Genomic DNA, 21,621 nt, shown 5'->3' with positions numbered 1-21,621 from the left:
CAAAGGGAATTTTATACATTTAGATAAAATCCTTTCAAGTTGCTTCAAAGCTTGAGGAATGGCAATTAATTGAGCATGTTTTTAACTGAGCTCCCAATTTGATCTCCAGCAACACATTACCATAGGCAAATAATTTCATAGGAAACAAAAAATAACTAGCATTTAAACTTAAATCACATGTTTCAATACACAAAGAACAGAATTGGTTGTTCTATCCTACTCCTTAGTGTATAGGCATCATCATCATCACCATCACCGTTATTTAGTTTTACAGTGCACTTAAATAACATATTAATGTTTTTTTCCAAGAAACCCTCATATATGCAAATCATATAAATCATCTGAAATTTCATTTGAACATGTTTGGTTTGAGCTCTTTTCTTTCAGAAGAACTGCACCCCACCAGCTTATGTAAAAACAACATTCTGTTGATGGGCTTAGTTCAGAGGCATAAACTCTTGGGGTGTTAGTTTATTCACTTTGCATTTTTGTTGTTTATGCATACAAAAAATATGCAGAAATGACAAACCTCCATGAAATAAAGGAGGTGTGTGTGTGTGTGTGTGTGTGTGTGTACAGAAGAAGGGGCTCTCCCAGTGGAGGCGGGGTCTGCAGCCATAGTCTTCCAGCTGTGGCGCCCAGACCTATGCAGAGGGAGGGGGCAGCCCAATGCATTTGCCGGGGGGGGGGGGGCTAAGCTGGGCAGGGGACTCTGTCTTGACAATAGTGAGGCTTAAAACATCCAATCAACAGAAAAGAGGGAATGGAGACAAATTAATATATATACACAGACAAACAGCCATTCGCATGTCCTTCAGAAGCATGGTTCTTAAAGTATTTATTTCTCTATTTATTTACATAGTGTTTAACTTTTTTTTAAATAAAGCACTGTTGCACCTAACCAGTGCTCAAAATTCCCCTTGTTCTAGGTGCATTTTGCGACAGGGCAAGCCGTTTCTGAGCTCTGGGCACAGTACTGCGCCTAAGATTTCAGATTAAAAAACCGCAGAGTGGAGGAAAGGAGGACCTTTTTTTGCCCCCCCCCCTCCAGCTACTCTCTGAAGACTGAGAAGAGACCCTTTTAAGAATATTAGGGTGGTAGGCAGGGAAAGAATTAGACCATGTGAAAAATGAACATAATATTTTATCTGCAGTTCATTCATTTTCAGCTTTGTATTCTTGTTATAAAGAAAGCGCACCTAGACATTCTGTTGTTGCACCCATAACCAAGGTTTAGGGTACCATTTAGCTCCTAGCTTTCATATCTCAGTTTCTAACACTGTATCTAACATGTATCATGTTCTGTTCTCATTGAGTGTTGCCACTTATCCAAGATGAACAACTGCTTACTATATGATGGACAGTCACCTCATACTTCATTTGCATGCCATATAATCCATATTCTTGTGAGGCCAGATGTTCTTGCTTGCTTTACCTGAAACAGAGTGGTCCTTTGGGTCCCTCGGCAATTTCAGCCTTGCATGGGGAAAGATGTATTGAATAGGCTTCCCAATAATCTATGGAATATAAAGTGTGCAGGCTGATTAAAGACAGAACATGCTTGTTTCACAATGACTTATCAGTAAAACAAAAGTCTAGTAAACGTGCTGTTTTTGGAATCTCTCCCTCTCTCTCACCCCACAGCAAGATATCCTGATTTTAGTTCCTGAGATTGGTTCCTCCATGACATGCAGGAATGTGGGACCAGGGCACACCCCTGGGCACACCTCTGTTGCTGACCTTCTCCACACCCCTTGGCAGGGAGTGCCCTCCTCTTCACTCTGCTCACCAACCGCCATCTTCACCTCAAACTCCAAGCATCACCAAAACCTGATCTCACACTTTTCTTCTCAACTGCCTCAAATCACCCCAGACCCATCTTTCAAGCCCATTTTGTTTCATCTCTCTCAGCCCTATATTTGGGCAAATTCCCAGGCCACACCACCTCAGACTGTTGTCATGCTGTAATCAGTCCATCTAGAGGCAGTGCCTCTCCCTTTTTAAAATGAACACCTTGATCAGAAGAAGAAGAGTTTGGATTTGATATCCCGCCTTTCACTCCCTTTAAGGAGTCTCAAAGCGGCTAACATTCTCCTTTCCCTTCCTCCCCCAACAAACACTCTATGAGGTGAGTGGGGCTGAGGGACTTCAGAGGTGTGACTGGCCCAAGGTCACCCAGCATGTGGAGGAGCGGAGACACGAACCTGGTTCCCCAGATTACGAGTCTACCGCTCTTAACCACTACACCACACTGGCTCTTAGAATTTGGCGGGGACTGGAAAAGGTCAGCAACAGAGATGCCATGGACCAGTAAGGCACCAAGCACCACAAGCCAGGCTGCTCTTTTCCGTTCACTTGCATAGCTGGGTCAACCAAGGTCAATTCGAACCAACCATATTCTGCCACCTCATAATGATTTTTGTAATCACCCCAAACTGAGATCCTGACTTCTGTGAAGGGCTCTGTTCCTATATAAGTGTAACATTTCTCCCATGTCAGTATCACTGCTTCCCTGTTTGTTTCGGCACTTGACTCAAAATTCTGATGTTGACCTTTAAAGCCCTAAGCCATGGATAGGCAAGCTAAGGCTTGAGGGCCAGATCCAGCCCAATCGCCTTCTCAATCCGGCCCACGGACAGCCTGGGAATCAGTGTGTTTTTACATGAGTAGAATGTGTGCTTTTATTTAAAATGCATCTCTGGGTTATTTGTGAGGCATAGGAATTTGTTCATCCCCCCTACCCCAATATAGTCCAGCCCCCCACAAGGTCTGAGGGACAGTGGACCGGCTCCCTGCTGGAAAAGTTTGCTGACCCCTGCCCTAAGCGGCTAGGGCCATGGTATCTGAAGGATTGCTTCATCCAATCAGTGGCGTAGCGTGGGGGGTGCAGGGGGGCCGGCCGCACCGGGCGCAACATCTGGGGGTTAGGGTTAGGGGGCGCAAATCCACGGGTTAGGGGGCACAAATTACTTGCCTTGCCCCGGGTGCTGACAACCCACGCTACGCCACTGTATCCAATATGACTCCAGCCACCCTTAGACACATCTTGCCTTTAGTGAATAAGCAGGTGGGTACTGAATTGCTCAAACTGGATCTAAATGTGGCAAAAAGGTCTATAAATCAAAGGCTGGATGATGCGGAGCTATACCAAAATTTCGTGGCTGGTGGTGGAGCCTGCTTGCCGTTAAATTTCGGCATAACCCCTATCTACCGCGCTCCGTCCTACTTAACATCGCTTATGGCTGCGTCTCACCGTTATGCCTTCATTAGAGCTAGGTTCAATGTTTTTCCAACAAACGTGCTGAGACATAGATTCACTAAGGGCCAAGTCCCTTCAATGTGTGCTTCTGAAATGAAAACATCTGAATCTCTACATCATGTTATGTTTATCTGCCCTTTGTACAGTTCAGCCCGTGCTAGTATACTAAACCCCATAATTCAGCCTATGGCTGACAAACCAGTAGACCTACAGCTTGCCTGGGTACTTCAAGATGTGGATCCTTATATTACCCTACAGGTTGCTAAATTCCTAACAGCCGTCCTCTCGCACAAGAGACGGAACGGAATGTTAGCTGATTATTGATAGTCACAAGAATTTTCTATAATGACATCAGATATTGTTTTTAGTGTAGTGCCAAAAATTTTTTAATCTTAATGTTAAACTTTTTTATGAATGGCTAATATCCGTCCTTGGGAGTTGTGAACTGTGCTATACTACTTGTGGTTTGTATGAGTCCGCTGTTTTATTTGATTTGTTTTGTTGTGTTGTGCTTCATGATGGGCGTAATAGCCGAATAAACATTTGTTGTTGTTGAAGCAGGTGGGTATGTGGCTCAGGGGATTTTTTGCTGCCACATTTCATCCAAGCCAAAAAAATGCCCCAGTATCTCTGCTATTTGTGTTTACACATCTGGAGTGATTTAATAATGAAGCACATGAAAAATCACAATAGAAATAGAACTCAAGGGAGTACAGTGGTACCTTGGGTTAAGTACTTAATTCGTTCCGGAGGTCCGTACTTAACCTGAAACTGTTCTTAACCTGAAGCACCACTTTAGCTAATGGGGCCTCCTGCTGCCGCCGTGCCCGATTTCTGTTCTTATCCTGAAGCGCTATTTCTGGCTCAGTGGAGTGTGTATCCTGAAGCGTATGTAACCTGAAGCGTATGTAACCTGAGGTCCCACTGTATTTAGGGGAATATTTACCAAAAAAAGGGAAAAAAAGAAGATTTTAAATATAAATCCCAGGTAGGGGTTGCCTTTTGACCAGCAGTTGTCATTAAAAAGTTTATGGGAAGGTGGAAAATAAGGTTAAGGTATTATTGTATATGCAGTTAATTAAGATGTGCAAAGAACTGTCATGGAATGCTGGGTGCGAAGTTCAAAAGAACTACTGTATAAGAATGGGAAATGCTATGAGTGTATAACTGAAAACTTATAAATAAAAATTAAAGAAAAGAAAGAAACCCTCAAAGGCACAAGGCAAACCAGCAGCAGAGATGGATGGCGACTTATCTAATAGGCTCAATTGTTAAGCTTAGACAAAGTAACCCTGTTCTTCTTTAGTAGAGGAATAATAGCTGTAAGCAGTTACATTGAAAGGGCTGTTAAGTCCTAAATTGAAAGATGGCTCCTGCGCCTGCGATAGGAGCCATAGAGAAGGAGAAGTTCAGTACTGTCCCCTCTTTCATCATCAACCTGCGCTGACAGACAAAACTGCAAATGGCAAACATATTTCCCGAAGTGATGGGAAGCATATTCAAATCAAGTTACATCACTTGCAATTTAAACCGTTGCAATCTGAAGGGTTTCAATTGGACTACTAAAGAGTAAGAGGTACCACTGGAGTTTAAACAGCATGGCGACTACCCAGCACTGTTTTAAAATTTGATGTATGTTATGAGAGACCATTGCCAAACTTGATAGCTAGCATCTTAATGGTTGAAAACAATCTATAGAAGCATGTACTAAAAGTTTCTATCTGCTATTTAACAGCCCTTGTGCTACGATTTCTGAGAGGAGTTTAAGGGTCTAAGTAAACATTGCAAGCAAATGCTTCTACTAATATACACTACAAACAAACAAAAAGCAGAAGAGGAGAAAATCTGTGTTAGGATGGACCCATTTGAAGTGGTGAATTACACAACCTCGCTTTCACCCTTTCTGTTATACTTTAAAATCTATAAACTAGTTTAGGAACTTTGTAGTTTGTGCCATCTTGTCCCCGAGTATCCACTGTTGATCTAAGGAATGACGGTATTGTGGCACATGGGTTTGCTAAACCTCTTCCCATTGACCATCTCAGGAAAAGAGGGTCTCAAATGCTGCCTCACACTTACATGGATGGGAAGAGTTTTACTATTACAATCTCTGTTTACACCTACACCTAGGTAGCCATGTTGGTCTGCCATAGTCAAAACAAAATAAAAAAATTCCTTCCAGTAGCACCTTAGAGACCAACTAAGTTTGTTATTGGTATGAGCTTTCGCGTGCATGCACACTTCCTCAGATATGCACACGAAAGCTCATACCAATAACAAACTTAGTTGGTCTCTAAGGTGCTACTGGAAGGAAATTTTTTATTTTGTTTCTGCTTACACCCTATATTTAAAAGGGGGGATTCAAAGCAAAGAAATCTACCCTATCTCACAAACTGAGCAGCTGAGTACATTCAGCTATAGCAATTCAATTACAGATTTTTATATACAGCCTGTTATGAGGAGAGCATTTATAAGCAGAGATTTAACAGCATTTGGAAACCTTTTACTGCCTGGAAAAAAGAAGACAAAGAAGTTTGCTTTGCAAAGTGTACAAAAGAGGGATGGAGGACTACACAGAACTGGAAGAAATAATTTAATGTGGAGATTTTGGGTGAGATAAGGCTCTCTATATGCAGGCAGATGGCAATGAGCCTCAAACAGAGATTGAATAAAGTAATATATAAATGGTGTCATACACAAGATAGATCTGCTAACAGATATTTGCTGGAGATGCAAGAACGCCAGTGGTACTTTATCACACATTGGGATTATTTTAATTATTGGGAGGGGCAGTTAAGGGTGCTCCAGACTGTCTCTAGTTTGCAGGAGGATTCAAGTGCATACCAGAAGTTTAGGTTGCTCAGTTAAACTGAATTAAATGCTTTGCTGCCCTAGCCTAACAAATCCACTTTGGGATTTGATGATGAAAGTGAGGGGAAAATGCACAGAAGATTATGTGAACTAATGAGTAACCAGAAGAGTTATAAACACCCCACAAGCAAATTAGGATCAATGCTCATTGTTGCATAGCTGCTTCACAAAAAACCATAGCCTAACCTCCACATAAGCACCGTGCAATCAAACCTCAAGGAATGCTCAATAAAGAGATTTCCTGCAGGAGCTGTAAGAAAATATTCCAATTCAATAAGGTAATAATGCTCTTGGAATACATAAGGCACCAGGCTCAGAGTGATGCACAGATTTTGGTTATTTGTTGCATTGCTCTGAGCCTAGTTTACATTTTGAGGGCATGGAAAATAGATAGAATACCTTCCATTGAGCAGTGGAAGAGAAACATTTGGGACTTAATGGTACATGGATATAAGCAATTATGAGATGAGAGAATTAACTTTAGAAATATTTCAGAAAAACTGGGCACTTTTTATTCTTTGTTGGTCTTTGCATCATACAAGGGCATCAATGTTGAGGGGTCTTTTAAGCATGTTGTAACATATGAATTGAACTGGATGTGGTTTTGTTATAAATTATATATATACGACCTATAAATTGTAATTTATAGCCTCATTTATTTTGACACAGTCATCCCGTTTTAAAACAGAGGGCTAGAACATATATACTTGTGCACTGACATGTCTTTTTTGGAGAATGCACAGCCAAAGAAAGAATAAGCACTTGCCTTACAGTGCAATCATATGTATGCCTACTCAGAAGTAAGCTCACTGGGTCTTTCTCCCAAGTAAGGATTGCTGCCTCGGCCTATTATATTTTTATTACTTCCACCTGCAGTATTTTACAATCAGTATAAATCCTTGTGATAAACAGCTTTATAAACATAGACTTTAGAGTTTACTGGTACCCAGAGATCAGTAATATCCTTTTTTTATTGCTTGTAGGAAACTGTGCTTAAACTGCGGTTGGCATTATGAAGTCAACCTATACAGCAGCATGCTTCTAAGGAGAGGGGTGAGGGTGGAGATGGAGAAGAGATGTTGGCTTTCGGTGTTACATTTCAAACAGCGAAAGTTATTCCTCTGCCCAGAAACAGTATATGGGAAAATGTAACACAAAAATATGTAGCGCTGCAAATAACAAGACAAAACAAAGAGAGACTATGCAACCCCCAGTTTCCCTCTGAGAATGGCATGTGCATTAACTTGTTTTAGGGGTTGCCCCCTCCCCAATGTTTTAAGGCATACGGAAGACTTGCTGGAGCACTCCTATGTCTCCACAAAGAAAACGAGGCTACAAAATGTGAGCTATGCTCAAGACGCTGTTGGACTCCAATCTCCATCCACCTCAACCAGCATGGCCAGTGGTCAGGCATGGTGTAGTCCAACAAAATCTGGCGGACCACCCCTGCTATAAAAGGGAGGCAGGACTGGATGGTTTTAAGACAGCTGGGTTGCCAGCTTTTACAAAAGGGCTTCTGCATCATTAACTGCTGTGCATCTGCATGTGAAAGCAGCACAGATTGAATTTCCTTCTGTCATGCAGCTATGTGTTTCTCTGCCCATGTAGAGTGCAGACTGAGAGGACAATATATGGCTCAGAGAACTATGAATGGTTATATCTGGGCTGAGGCTCTTGTCCCTGTAAAATGGGGTGGGAAACCTTTTTCAGCCCGAGGGAAGCGTCCTATCAGGAGCACGTGCTAGAGGTGGGCCTGGACAAAGGTGTGTGGAGTAGTAGCTGCGATTCTTTCCTTTGTACCGTAGGCTCCACCTCCAGCTGTTTCCACAGGAAGAACTGAGAGGGGAGTGAGACTGCGCTGGAGAAGAGCCTCTAGCAGGCAGATTCCAAAGTCCTTTAAAACTACAACAAAAGGCTCAGAGCTACCATTGCCAAAACTTCATTATTATTGTTATTTATTAAATCTATATACTGCCCTATACCCGCAGGTCTCAGGGTGGTCCACAGGATAAAATCAGAATATAAAACTTCTGTGTTGATCAGGGAAGCTCCATCAAGGCAGCGAACCTATCCTGATGAAAAAGCTTCTCTGCCTTCTACCTCCTTCTCTGGCTGGCTGACTTTAGAATTGAAATACCCTGTCTGCCTTGGTTCTTTTAGAAGGCCAGAGATGGATTGGCAGGAGTTTGGGAGAGAGGTTAGGCTATATGCCTGTCCCCGCTTCTAATTCTTGGAATAGCCAGGCTAGCTTCCTGGTGAGGTGACAGCCTAGGTCATGGGTAGGCAAACTAAGGCCTGGGGGCTGGATCCGGCCCAATTGCCTTCCAAATTCGACCCACGGATGGTCCGGGAGTCAGCGTGTTTTTACATGAGTAGAATGTGTCCTTTTATTTAAAATGCATCTCTGGGCTATTTGTGGGGCATAGGAATCCGTTCATTTTCTCTCTCTTCAAAATATAGTCCAGCCCCCCACAAGGTCTGAGGGACAGTGGACCGGCCCCCTGCTGAAAAAGTTTGCTGACCCCTGGCCTAGGTGATGAGCCACTGAGGGGAACAAAGGAAGGGGCTCTGTGGGAGAAGACAAATGTGTGCAATCCCTTTCCTCAACTTGCAGGTACTTAAAAGGACAGAGGCAGAGTGGAGAGCAGAGAGTGGAGTGATGTGAGCTAGAAGAAAAGCAGCAAGCTGGGCAGTGAGAGTCAGAGCGGTTAGATTTCTGTTGGAATCCAAGGCAGCAGCTGTAGGGCTAGCAAGGCCCTGCTATGAATCCCTCCCATAGAGCATAAGACACCACATTCTCTGCTGTCCTTCATTCAGAAGGAAACACGAACCCTGGATAAGCGCCTGGAACCCATGGAATCTCAGACCTCTTGGAGATTGGGGAGGAGTGCAACAGTATTATGAATGACACATGTAGAAATAGGACTCTGCGTGCTTGTCGGCAGAAGAGTTAACTGGTGGGGGTGACAGCTTGTAATGTTGGGTGACCACATGTGCAGAGTAGGGTGAGGAAGATGATCAAGGGTCTGGAAACCAAGCCTTATGAAGGATGCTTAAAGAGGAGACAGAGGGATTTGCTAGCCATCTTCAAATATCTAAAGGGCTGCCACATGGAAGATGGTGCAAGTCTGCTTTATCCTAATCTGGGGGATAGGACTCAAATCAATGGCTTCTGCCTCAACATCAGGAAGAACTTTATGACGGTAAGAGGTGTTTGACAGTGAAATGGTCTCCCTCGGTCAATGGTGGACTCTTCTTCCTTGGAGGCAGAGGTTGGATGGCCATCTGCCATGGATGCCTTACTTGAGATTCCTGCATTGAAGGGGGTTGAATTCTTGGCGTCCCTTCCAACTCTACTATTCTATGATTCCATGACAAGTGGGTTTGAACGTTAAAATCCTGAGGAAAAACTAGATTAGCTTGTTCATTTTTTATACGAGAGGCAGATGCATTGGGGAATGCACCTTCGTCTGAGAAGGATCTAAATGAATGGGCTTCCAGTTAAGGTGCTTCAATTTTTTTTCTTCCCAAAGTATACCAGGGAAAAACCTTACGTGGCATGAAAATAAGAGGGGTGGGTGAGAAAAGTTGTGTGTGCTAAATCTGTTGTCAGGCTGTGGTCAGATGTGCGGGAGAAGGGCCAACAACAAGAGTCTGCAACTTGAACTTCAGATTGGCACATCAGAAGCACAGAGAGGACTAGGAGCAGCAGCAACATTGCTGAAAGATGCTGCAGCTGGGAGTGCTGGCAAGTCCTCTCGGTACTTCCTGACCCTTAGAGGAAATGTGACAGGCTGTGTGCATGGAGCCGCTGTCATCTTCCCTAGCCCAGAATGCCTCTGGGCACCCAAGGCATTCTGGCTGAAGTAAGTAAGATGGGAGCAGATCTGGTGACTCAGTCCAGCCCTCCGCTCAAGACTGATCCTTTTTTTAAATAGACGGGTACAAGCATCTGATGCAATGGCCTCTGTTCTTCCCAACAGGATACAACCTGTCATGAAGCAACATTCCTGAGTAAGGCTAGAGGGCTGATGCAGAAATCATTGCTCGCTCCTTCATGCCTCAGCTACTGGTCTCCTGCACAACCACCCCATTCTATGTGGATTGCTGTGTGAGTGTGTTGGAGTGCTTCTACACATTTTTAAACTCATTTTTAAGGGAGCATCTACAAGCAGTTGCCATCCAATTGTTATGTATCTTCCCTGTGCTTCTTCCATATGGAGAGCTCGCAAAAGTAAACGAATGGAGCAGCTGTCTACTATGCGCAGGTGTAGATGTGGTTTCGATGTGAACAATGGTGTTTCAGGCAGCTGACCCTCCTACTCGGACACATCTTCACGGTTTTCTTTCTGATTGCTAACATTTAGCAGTGTTTTGTAGGGTGGTGTTAAAAGTGATTTTTCATTCACACTGAAATGCGTACATTAAAAAACAGCAACCAGGAACTGTACAGTAGGCTTAATGAGAAAAGCATAAACAAGATGCTAAAATAGCAAGCTTCAGTGCTTCATTACTCTGTTGTTCATTTGGTTTTGTTATGCATTCCCATTAGTGTGGACAAAACACAGTGGAATGTGTGTGCATGCATGCATCTATGCACACATCCAGCTATATCTGGAGTATGAAAAATAAGTTATCATTTTCCCAGGGAAAGCAGTAAAACCATGACTGGCTAATGCTAAAAACCTGCAGACTGGAGCACCCAAGATGTGCCTGAGATTTTCAGAACAGTCCTGGGACTGTTCTGAAAAGACTGTTGTCCCGACAGGAACTGATGATTATAGCCCATATTTTGGCCTGGCAGAACTCTGCTCTGTCCGTACTGTGTAGGGAATTAAGGTAAAGGGACCCCTGACCATTAGGTCCAGTCGTGGCCGACTCTGGGGTTGTGGTGCTCATCTCGCTTTATTGGCCAAGGGAGCCAGTGTACAGCTTCCGGGTCATGTGGCCAGCATGACTAAGCCACTTCTGGAGAACCAGAGCAGCACACAGAAACGTCGTTTACCTTCCTGCCAGAGCGGTACCTATTTATCTACTTGCACTTTGTGCTTTCGAACTGCTAGGTTGGCAGGAGCAGGATCTGAGCAATGGGAGCTCACACCGTCGCGGGGATTCGAACCGCCGACCTTCTGATCGGCAAGTCCTAGGATCTGTGGTTTAACCCACAGCGCCACCCGTGTCCCATGTGTAGGGAATTAGAACATAGGAAATGGTTATATTCAAGTGTACAGGAAGTTTGAGGCAACTGCAGTTTTGGTTCATCTGCCCCATTTCTTTAGCTCCTAATGTAAGTTACACTATCCTGTCCCTTCATCCCTCAAATGATCAGATGTCCCACTGCAGGAAATGCTGGGAATTAAAGTTAGATGAATTACAGGTCACCTCTGAATTTACTGCAGATTACGTTCAAACAGAAGTTGGATTTGTTAGATTAAACAGCTTCTGGGGAAAATATGTGAGAAAGCAAGAAGCCAGCTTTGCTGCTTCTTGGCTGGAGCTCCCCTGCTTGTCATTTTGGTGGCTCTGATGTCTGCTGAACTGCATATTTATTGTGACCTCCAAGCAAATCCGGGCTGGTGAGTGCTGTTGGCCAAATGGTTTTTAGCAAATTTGTTTCTTTATAATGTGCTTGCACAGACCGAAAGAAATGGGGCCACGTACTGGATTTGAGATTTTAATGCTTAGTACATTAAAGAACTAAAGGGGGGTGGGAATCATTATTTTAAGGCTCAGACGGGAGTCATGAATACAAATTAAGTCAAATAATAGTCTTGTAAAGAACAAGAATGTCATGGACTTGATTTACATTTTCAAGGAAAGCAAACAATATGATTTGCCTAGGGCTTTACCACTTTAAACTGTAGGTGATGATTTGCTTTTTTGAATGCTCTCTGGTGCAAACAAAATCCTGCACCTGGATAGCACCTCAGGAAGAAAGCTAGTCTGAAAACCTTCTCCTTGACATGCTAGTCTCCAACGTATGAAGGGCATGTTTTTTTGAAGAATATGCAGCCCATTACCTGTGGTAAGGTAAAGGTAAAGGTAAAGGGACCCCTGACCATTAGGTCCAGTCGTGGCCGACTCTGGGGTTGTGGCACTCATCTCACTTTATTGGCCAAGGGAGCCGGTGTACAGCTTCCAGGTCATGTGGCCAGCAGGACTAAGCCGCTTCTGGCGAACCAGAACAGCGCACGGAAATGCTGTTTACCTTCCCGCCAGAGCGGTACCTATTTATCTACTTGCACTTTGACGTGCTTTCAAACTGCTAGGTTAGCAGGAGCTGGGACTGAGCAACGGGAACTCACCCCATCGTGGGGATTAGAACTGCTGATCTTCTGATCGGCAAGTCCTAGGCTCTGTGATTTAACCCACAGCGCCACCTGCGTCCCATTACCTGTGGTAGTCTGAAGGATAATTATATTTTGTGGTTTTTTCCTGCAGGTTTGAATTGGTCTGTGTTTTAATTTATTGTAGTCTGAGAATTCTATTTACACCATCCTATGGTAATAGAGGATAATAGAGAACTGAGGCGAGAATGACCAAAAAAGAAAAGCAAAAAGCATATACTTGGGAAGCTGATGTGAAGAAAGGTGTGAAAGCTTGGATGAAATGGAAAGCAATTCTTAAGTGAACAATCTTATAATTTTCTAGTATATTGCTAGAAAAAAGCATAATACCATGTTCTCAACTACCTTTCCCTCTGCAAAGCTCATGGGTGAGTTCCGATACAGGCCCAGGCCCTTGGCAACCTGTTTCGCTGCTTGGGGTGAATCAGGAATTGCTGCCCTGCTCTACTGTTTCTCTTGGTGGCAGAGAAGTGGCACCAGCACCAACATCTGGCAAGATCCCACAGATTTCCAGTGAAACCTCACAAGATCTCACTGAAAATTGGTGCCACCTGAGGTGGCAGTGATGGCGGCGGCTTCACCCCACCTAATGGCTGGGCTGGTTCCGTGTAGGCTAAAGGTGCAATCCAGCCACAAGCATGCTCAGTAGCCACAGAACATGGAGTCAGTTGGGGCAAAGGAAGTGGTTATTGAAGAGGAGACCCAACAGCCTGGAGGCTTCAAAGCACTGCTGAACAGCTGGCAGCTGAGCAGGAGAAGCCCGCTGAGAGTAGGAAAGGGCAAATCTGTCCATTTCAGTTCCTGTCAATTCCTCAGTTTTCCACGTTTCCATATCAATGCTTTTTTTAAAAAAATAAAAAGTCATGAAAATTCACCAGCATTGTAGTGCAATTCCCCCTCCCCATGTATACATTTATGCATGTGATTTAGCTTAATACTTGTTTTTGCAATGCAGTTTTCTGTAATATAATGCATTCTTAATGCTATTTTATTAACTTATGCATTTCTATGCACACTTTATCTCAGTATATGCGTTTTTGTTCACATTACTTAACTGGATAACTGCATTGCAAAATATTGGGAAGTAGGAAGCTCAAAGGATGGCTGTGGTGTAATAATAATAATATATTTCTTATACCCTGCCCATCTGACAGGGCTGCCTCAGTCATTCTGGGAGGCTTCCAACAAAACCCCTCACAGAGCTACAATTTTGGAAAGTTTGGATTACGTAGGTTCACTTTTATATGCGAACTGGTTTTAATTTTTCCACCAATGTTAGCTGAGAAAAATAAAAAAGCACAGAGGAGGTAAGGAGGAGACTGGAAAGTGGGCAGTTATACGTCAGTGTCTCATCGTCTATTTTTTCTCCCAGATGGAAATGGAGAAAGAGGCACAGAGATATAAACAAAGCAGATGACATCATTCTAGTTGATACAAATTCCAAAGAAAATGCAATTCATTGTTCTCATACTGCATTGTCCTCTGCAGGGGGTTGGCCAGAACAGACTTGCTTATAGGTAAAATAAAGGTAAAGGACCCCTGGACGGTGATGTCCAGTCAAAGATGACTATGGGGTGCAGGGCTCATCTCGCTTTCAGGCCGAGGGAGCTGGTGTTTGTTCACAGACAGCTTTCCGGGTCATGTGGCCAGCATGACCAAACCGCTTCTAGTGCAACAAAATATCATGACGGAAACCAGAGCGCACGGAAATGCCATTTACCTTCCCGCCACTGTGGTACCTATTTATTTACTTGTACTGGCATGCTTTCGAAATGCTAGGTTGGCAAGAGCTGGGACAGAGCAACAGGAGCCCACCCTGTTGCGGGGATTCGAACTGCTGATCTTCTGATCAACAAGCCCAAGAGAGCCCAAGAGTGGTTTAGACCACAGCACTACCTACTTATAACAGAACTTAAAACAGAACTTCAGCACGGATTACTGAAGTCAAGCTCTTAGTGGTTTACAATGACGTTTTGAAGTGTCAAGAGAAACCCTTATTATAGGTTTGGGATTGGTTTGGCCTGAAGCTGACAGAATAGTAGACAAGACGCCTGCAGTGTGATACACTATTATTCCCTATTGCTGACAGGGAGCTCTGCTTAGGGAGAGTAGTTGATGAGCCCTGCAGTGCAGTCCACGATGAATATTGTAGGTGAGACACGGGGTTTGGATTCCCAGTCAAAAATTCCATCTGCACCTCAGGTGGCAGCAAAAGTCTATCTACTTAAGTTGTCTCCTCAGATCACCTTTGGGCCAAATCAGTTGCATACAGAAGCTTCTTCCTTCACTGGGTTTCATGCAGTCTAAATTCTACAAGTTAAAACTGAGATTTGTTTCTTGGACATTGCATTTTTCCAGCTCCCAGGAGTCTTTGTCTCTTGCTCTCTCACACACAGTGTATATTGTGGGTACTCTTCTGTACTCATATAGCAAATATTTGTCCAGGACAGAATTCTATCCTATTTATTGTATCCTCATTGTGTAAGCAGTCATTCTTAAAATGATGAAAAGTAGGATCCCATCTATGTTTACTCAAACGTATATTATATTAAATTCAGAACATGTATAGGGTTGCAGCCCACTTTCCTGTCTCTTGAATCAATTTGATATGAGGTTGCTATGGCAAATACTGAGACTCTTTACTCCCTTTCATGGGAGATAATTGCCTAACTGACCCTAGACCAGCTTTGTTTATTTCATTGGCTCCCATCTGAAGGGTACAGACTGCAAGTGCACAATACAATTTACCTGGAATTGTGAGTCACACCTTTCCACTACACAGTGGCTGTAGCTACAGGTCATGACAATGTGTAAAAACCACTGCCCTCAAAACAGATTGTTTTTTAATTCCCAGCCCTTGTTTTTCCCTTCCAGCCAAATGTAATCTGAAAATGTATCTCATATGCTTCGTGATTATAAACCTGTGTAATGGATAGTGGTCCTATATTGCAAGACATACAAACCGCACATAGGATGCATTTATGTACCGTATTTTTCGCCCCATAGGACGCACTTTTCCCCCTCCAAAAATGAAGGGGAAATGTGTGTGCGTCCTATGGGGCGAATGCAGGCTTTTGCTGAAGCCTGGAGAGCGAGAGGCATCGGTGCGCACCGACCCCTCTCGCTCTCCAGGCTTCAGGAAGCTATCCGCAAGCCTTGCAAGCCTGGCGGGTGTTCCTGCGGGCTCACAAGGCTTGCTGGCAGCAGCCTGCAGCCCCGGCGAGTGTCCACAAGCCTTGTGCGCCCGGCGGGAGGTACTGCCGAGCGCGCAAGGCTTGGTGCAGCAGCCTGCCGCCCGAAGCACGCGGAGCCCTCCAGAGCGCTCCCTGTGCTTCGGCCGAGTGTCTGCAAGCCTTGCGCGCCTGGCGGGAGGTCCTGCCAGGCGCGCGAGGCTTGGGGCGGCAACCTGCAGCCTGAAGCACGTGGAGCCCTCCGGAGGGTGCCCCGTGCTTCGGGCAGGTGTGCGCAAGGCTTGGGGCAGCAGCCGCGGCGGGGGGGGAAAAATAATTTTTTTTATTCATTCCCCCCCCCAAAAAAAGAGGTGCGTCCTATGGGCCGGTGCGCCCTATAGGACGAAAAATACGGTAATGTGTTATTTAGATATGAGAAAAGCCCGCAGGAGTTGGTCCATAACTGCAAAGCAGACTGGATCCCCAATGAGTCTGTGAACTCTTGAACCCCCAAGAGATGCAATGTGGAATCACAGCTGATCTAAGATACATAATTCTATCAACATAATCCCTTGCAGTGCCAGAGGATGCTGGAAACAATTCTCAGATCCCCTATGAGTATTGAAAAGGCTGTCCTAACACATGCTTCTAAGGTTACATTGCTGCTTCATTGGTACCCCTAAAAATACAGTACTTCCATCCCAGGTAGCACTGAACGAAAAGGTGTGTGGGTGAGGTTTCATGACTATTTTCACCGGACGAGGGAATGTGGTGACGAAGCACTGAGCTTAGGGACATACCATGCAGTTAAACTGTATCTCCCCATGTATGTCCTTTGTTCATGACAAAGGAAAATGTACCCAAGTAAACACTGCACCCCGAAGTTCTCAATTTTCAAAGAATTGGGGCTGCACATAACAATATTTGCCTTTGTCTTTACAATGAGCACTGGTATTCTAGAGTAAGGGTGGAATTTTCTTAAACCTCATTTTGACAAATTGAGTGGCCTGTCTACTGTAAGCTATGAGAGATGGTATGACACATGAATCTTCTTAAAAACATCAGTGCTTAAAAACATAGCCTCCTTACTTGGTCTTGATGCTGACTTGGTGGCCTCGAGTGAGCTAGCTTGTCTGGTAGTCTTCTGTCAAAACCGTGTCCGTTCTCCAAACGAGACTCCCGGGGCTTGTCGAACCAATCCGTTTCTTCCTGGCGCAGGTGGTAGGCTTTGAAAACCAAGGACACGTCATAGGTTCTGAGCCAGAGATGTGAGAAGAGCAATAGTCTGGTGTGCGCAGTCAACATGCATATAGCAGTTAATAATTGGCCATGCATTTTAAAGCAAAAGTAGCAGGCAAGAGTGGAAGCAGACAAACTCAGGTTAGTAGAAAGTGACAGAGAAGACCCAGCCTTGTTGACTGCGGACCCTTTGCAGTTATGTCAAAATGCCATAACAATTTATCTGGGCTTGTTTGGTTCCTGAAATACTCCATTGGAATATGTTTCTGAGGTGTTTCCTCTTAGCAGGTAGTTTCATAAAACCCTTTGCACCACTCCTTATGGACTCTCAGTTCCATCACTGTCTCACCTTATATAATTTATTTATTTATTTATTTATTTATTTATTTATTTATTTATTTATTTATTTATATAAGTGTTTATAAACCACCAACTCATTAAAAGTATCATGGTAATATACAATAAAACATGTAAAATACAGAACAAGTGACCAACACTGAATCAAATTAATTCTGTCAATCAAGTGTTTGGCTGTAGGAGAAATAAGGGTGCGCACAGAATCATTCTTGGTAGATTTTTCCCAGTTCTGAATTGCTCTCCATCTTCATGTCCACAAAATTCTGAGCCAGGATATTTGCCAGTAGAGATGCAAGACTCTTTAAAGCAGGTTAGTGGCAGGTAGGTTCTTATCTCAGCAGACATTTTAAGTCACTTCAGATTTTATATTTAGTTTTGAACTGATTTGGTCTATATTGCACTTGTTAATAATTGTATACCAATTAGATACACTTGTAATTAAGCAGTATATAAATGGTCAAAATAAAATAAATGTGTATTTTTAATGTTTTTTTTTTTAACATCTTGAGCCTATGGCACCATTGTATAAATTTAAATCAATCAATGACACAGGAGCACATGAAGCTACCTTTTCCTTAATCAGACCCACAGTCCCTATAGGTTTCAAACAGGGTGTCTTTCCTTGCCCGACCTGGAGACGCCAGATGTTCAGTCTCTGGGACCTTCTGCATGCAAATTAAATGATCCGGTTAAACCTTACAAGATCGTTTCATCATAGGCTTGCCAAATTTTCACTCAGATGAGGATCCACTGTCTTTAAGAGCTTAATGCTTGGGAGATGCCCAGAGGATCTAGACAATCATCAACTTCCCTTATCTCCTGCAATGGTCACTCCACCCTCCATTAGTTGCTGCATTTGAACATTTAGAGCAAATTAGGAGGACAGATTGACTGTGGCACACAAGCTCTTCCCTGGTGTGGAACTCTTGTGTGAAAATAGAGAGTGATATCTCCTGTGTGACAATTACACTAATTGCTATAAACACCTCAAATTGGCAGATGAAATCTCTTGCACCGCATCGTTTCATACTTAGTAAGAACAAAAATGGAGAATTTATCAGCTGTAGAAGACAGACTTGGCATTCAATTTGTCGTCATATCCCCTAAACCAGGATGAACTTAAAACTTTTGAATAAGGGATTATCCTTTTTAGGAACTCCAGGATATAATGCCCTAAATACTAGGACTGCACTTTTCAAACTCGCTAGACTACAGTACTAACGTTACTAACAATACAACCCTGACATTACTACTTTTGAAATACAGTGGTACCTTGCAAGACGAATGCCTCGCTAGACGAAAAACGCGCAAGACGAAAGGGTTTTTCGTTTCTTGAGTTGCTTTGCAAGACGATTTTCCCTATGGCTTGCTTCGCAAGACGAAATCGTCTTGCGGGTTTGCTTCCTTTTTCTTAAAGCCGTTAATACCCAGGGAATCCGCGCTCTGCAAAACGAAAAAATCGCAAGACGAAGCAACTCGCGGAACGAATTAATTTCGTCTTGCGAGGCACCACTGTAGTGGTGTTACAAGATATGAAAAAGGCAGAACAAAGATCTTCTAAGAGATGGCACAATTTATCCCATGGTTTTTGGTGGCTGCTGCTTACTAGCTATGGAGCATACCTCATCGGATTGGGTAGAGGACTTTGGTGAAATGATTTCAAAGTTATAATGCAGGAAGTAAATGAGGAATTGTGGCAGCAGCTGGCATGTAGTAGCCTTGGAGGCACCAAACAATGCCTTATCGTTGCTTTTTTGTGGAACTGATGCTGCTTTAAGGACTAGCACTATCTCTGTCTTGGGTGCTGGCCTGATGCTCATTGCTTCTGTATTTTTGTAAAGATAAAATCAAATGCAACGCCCTTAGTCACTGGTACTTTCTCCTCATATGTGAACTGACTCTACAAAAGTTGGCCTCTGAAAGTTTAGGAGGTGCAAGAGTAAGAATGGAGAGGCTTCTCAACCAGCAGTTTTGCATGTTGCATTTTAGGTATTTTCCAAATGCCTTTGTTTTTTGTGAATGTACATGAACCCAGAAATTCTAATCTGCTTAAAGACATTTTTTAACTAGAAGATCACACTGGTTAAATGCAATGACACATTCTTAAAATGTTCGTTTAGGGAATTGCATCTCCTTTCTTAACAACTTTCAGAATCTATGTCAAAACAAAAAAAATTCCTTCCAGTAGCACCTTAAAGACCAACTAAGTTAGTTCTTGGTATGAGCTTTCGTGTGCATGCACACTTCTTCAGATAGTTGGTCTTTAAGGTGCTACTGGAAGGAATTGGTATCTGAAGAAGTGTGCATGCACACGAAAGCTCATACCAAGAACTAACTTAGTTGGTCTTTAAGGTGCTACTGGAAGGAATTTTGTTTTGTTTTGACTATGGCAGACCAACACGGCTACCTATCTGTATTCAGAATCTATGGTTCATGTCATATATCTGTCTCCAGACATAGCAACACGGTAATTTAAAGTATATTCATGCATATAAAGAAACTTTTTTCCCCTTTGATCATGGTGAACAGTATGATCTGTATAGCATTACTCGAACTGAAAGAATTTATGGGCTACTTTTTGCCAATAACGCTTTCACATAATGAGTTTGATATTACCATTTCATGATTCCTGGAGTTCTGGTGCTGCTCCTGATATAGCACGGATATAGTTTCCAATTCCTGCTATGGAGTTAACCCATAAACCCCAGCCATAGATACAAAGCAGAGTTGCAGTTTTCATACAAAACAAGCAATGGTGTCAATGATGTGGATGCAAATGTTTGTTGTTTCATGAAAAGGATTGCTGGAGCAAAGATGACTTAAAATTCCAGTGGGCTCTACATGCTAGCATAGTTGACAACTGTGAAACAAGAAGAATGGTCAAAGGGCCATGTTACATTTCAGAAAAGGTGTTATGTGTATGCCATGTAAGTGTTATGCTTCTTTATAACCTTATAGAGAGAGAGAGCATGTATTTATGAGTTACAGAATATGAAAACCTAGGATATTTTGGTGAGAGTGGCTAGAGTAATTTTTTTGTTTTGAGGGGTGGGGTTACAAAAATAGATTTAATTCCTCTTTTACTCCAGTCAGTCTGTTATCTCATTCCTTTTGTTTTCTCTGGACTGCTAGCAGTTATTACTCTCTTTATGAAGAAAAAAATGATTTAAAGGCTTGAAGAACTCAGGAATGAAAAGAAAAGTGGAATGTTCAATGGAGCAAACTGAGACCTTAGACAAACTTTGGATCTTAAGACGAGTAGGAATGGTTCCAGCAGGGCATGTAAAATGATGCATACCTTCCCTCCACTCCCTTAATGGAAGTTTTAGACAACTTTTAAAGTAAGAACGCATAAGCTTTAAGTAACCACAAAAAGTAGAAACCAAAACAAAATGTAAATCTGAAGAACATGTATCGGATCCAGAGCAAATTAAAACACGCTCTGAAAAGCTCTACTCAAAAGTAACTAGCCACTGAATACAATGGGACTTACTCCTAGGTCAGTGTATATCGGACTGTAGTGTAAACCAAATTTAGGTACCCTTGAAATCGGTGCAAAAGCATACGTCATGGCTAACTTAGGTACTGCTGATCTCAATGGGATTTAAATGCAACTAACTTTCTCTGGATCCAACCTCCTGTTTTATACTTCGGTGAGATGGGGCAAATTCCAGGTCATTCGGAGGGGAAAAGCTTTATATCAAATATTCACATCTATTATGATTCTATTTTCAGAGTGAACTGAAGGAAGGAAGTAATGGTACTGAAGTAGATAAGAAAGTGTGAGGGGAGTAACTTCAGCAAGTATTTCTTCCACAGTAATCACGGCTATTAGCAAACACAACAGGGCATGCAGTGTATTTTTATTGGACAATATGCACAAAAACTCAACAGAGCACATACAAAGAAAACGTGTAAAATTCATTAACTTTCAAAACGTCTTTTGGAAATGGCTTCTGAAACAGTATTAAAACATGTTATAAACTTTACTCAATTCCAACAATGCTGATACACAACTTACAGTTTAATATTTAACATCAGCATAACATTTTTCTTTGCTTTTTAAAAAGTAACATTTAGTATTTCTTTTTCTTTTTTTATAGAAAAAACACCTTTGTGTGCATCTGTGTGAGATAAGCTTGTGCAGTTGCCTGTAGACTTCCCAACCCACCATGTTCTTGAACTTTTACTTGGGACTTTTAGTATTTTATTTTAAGAAATGGTTTCCCTACTTAGGTTTTCCTGTCCCGTCCTGCCTGCTTCCTCCTCTCAGACTCATCCCAATACTTGGAACAGCATATGTAATAACCACACATGAATAGAATCACTTAAAAAACATGCTTATATGTCTGAGGTACAGGTTATAGTTTATATAGGG

At 42.8% G+C, this 21,621-nt stretch overlaps 1 protein-coding gene across 6 annotated transcripts in view; it reads right to left on the bottom strand.

Moving 5' to 3' along the window:
* Window positions 1–21,621, bottom strand: part of PCLO (piccolo presynaptic cytomatrix protein) — a gene marked incomplete at its 5' end in the record, with an annotated part of 247,616 nt that overhangs the window by 70,034 nt on the left and 155,961 nt on the right. For 5 of the 6 annotated variants that reach the window (XM_081911645.1, XM_081911646.1, XM_081911647.1 and 2 more), the window contains 2 exons: window positions 1,436–1,517; window positions 16,737–16,873. In XM_081911645.1, the coding sequence (XP_081767771.1) occupies window positions 1,436–1,517; window positions 16,737–16,873 (219 nt within the window). Of the gene's footprint in view, window positions 1–1,435; window positions 1,518–16,736; window positions 16,903–21,621 lie in introns of all 6 variants that reach the window. The other variant, XR_014168472.1, reaches the window with a different exon arrangement.

This window comes from Podarcis melisellensis, assembly GCF_964234715.1.
Source record: "Podarcis melisellensis genome assembly, chromosome: 5".
NCBI classification, from domain to species: domain Eukaryota; kingdom Metazoa; phylum Chordata; class Lepidosauria; order Squamata; family Lacertidae; genus Podarcis; species Podarcis melisellensis.
Note: the sequence above shows the minus strand (reverse complement) of the source record. Positions and strands in the feature narration are given on the sequence as shown.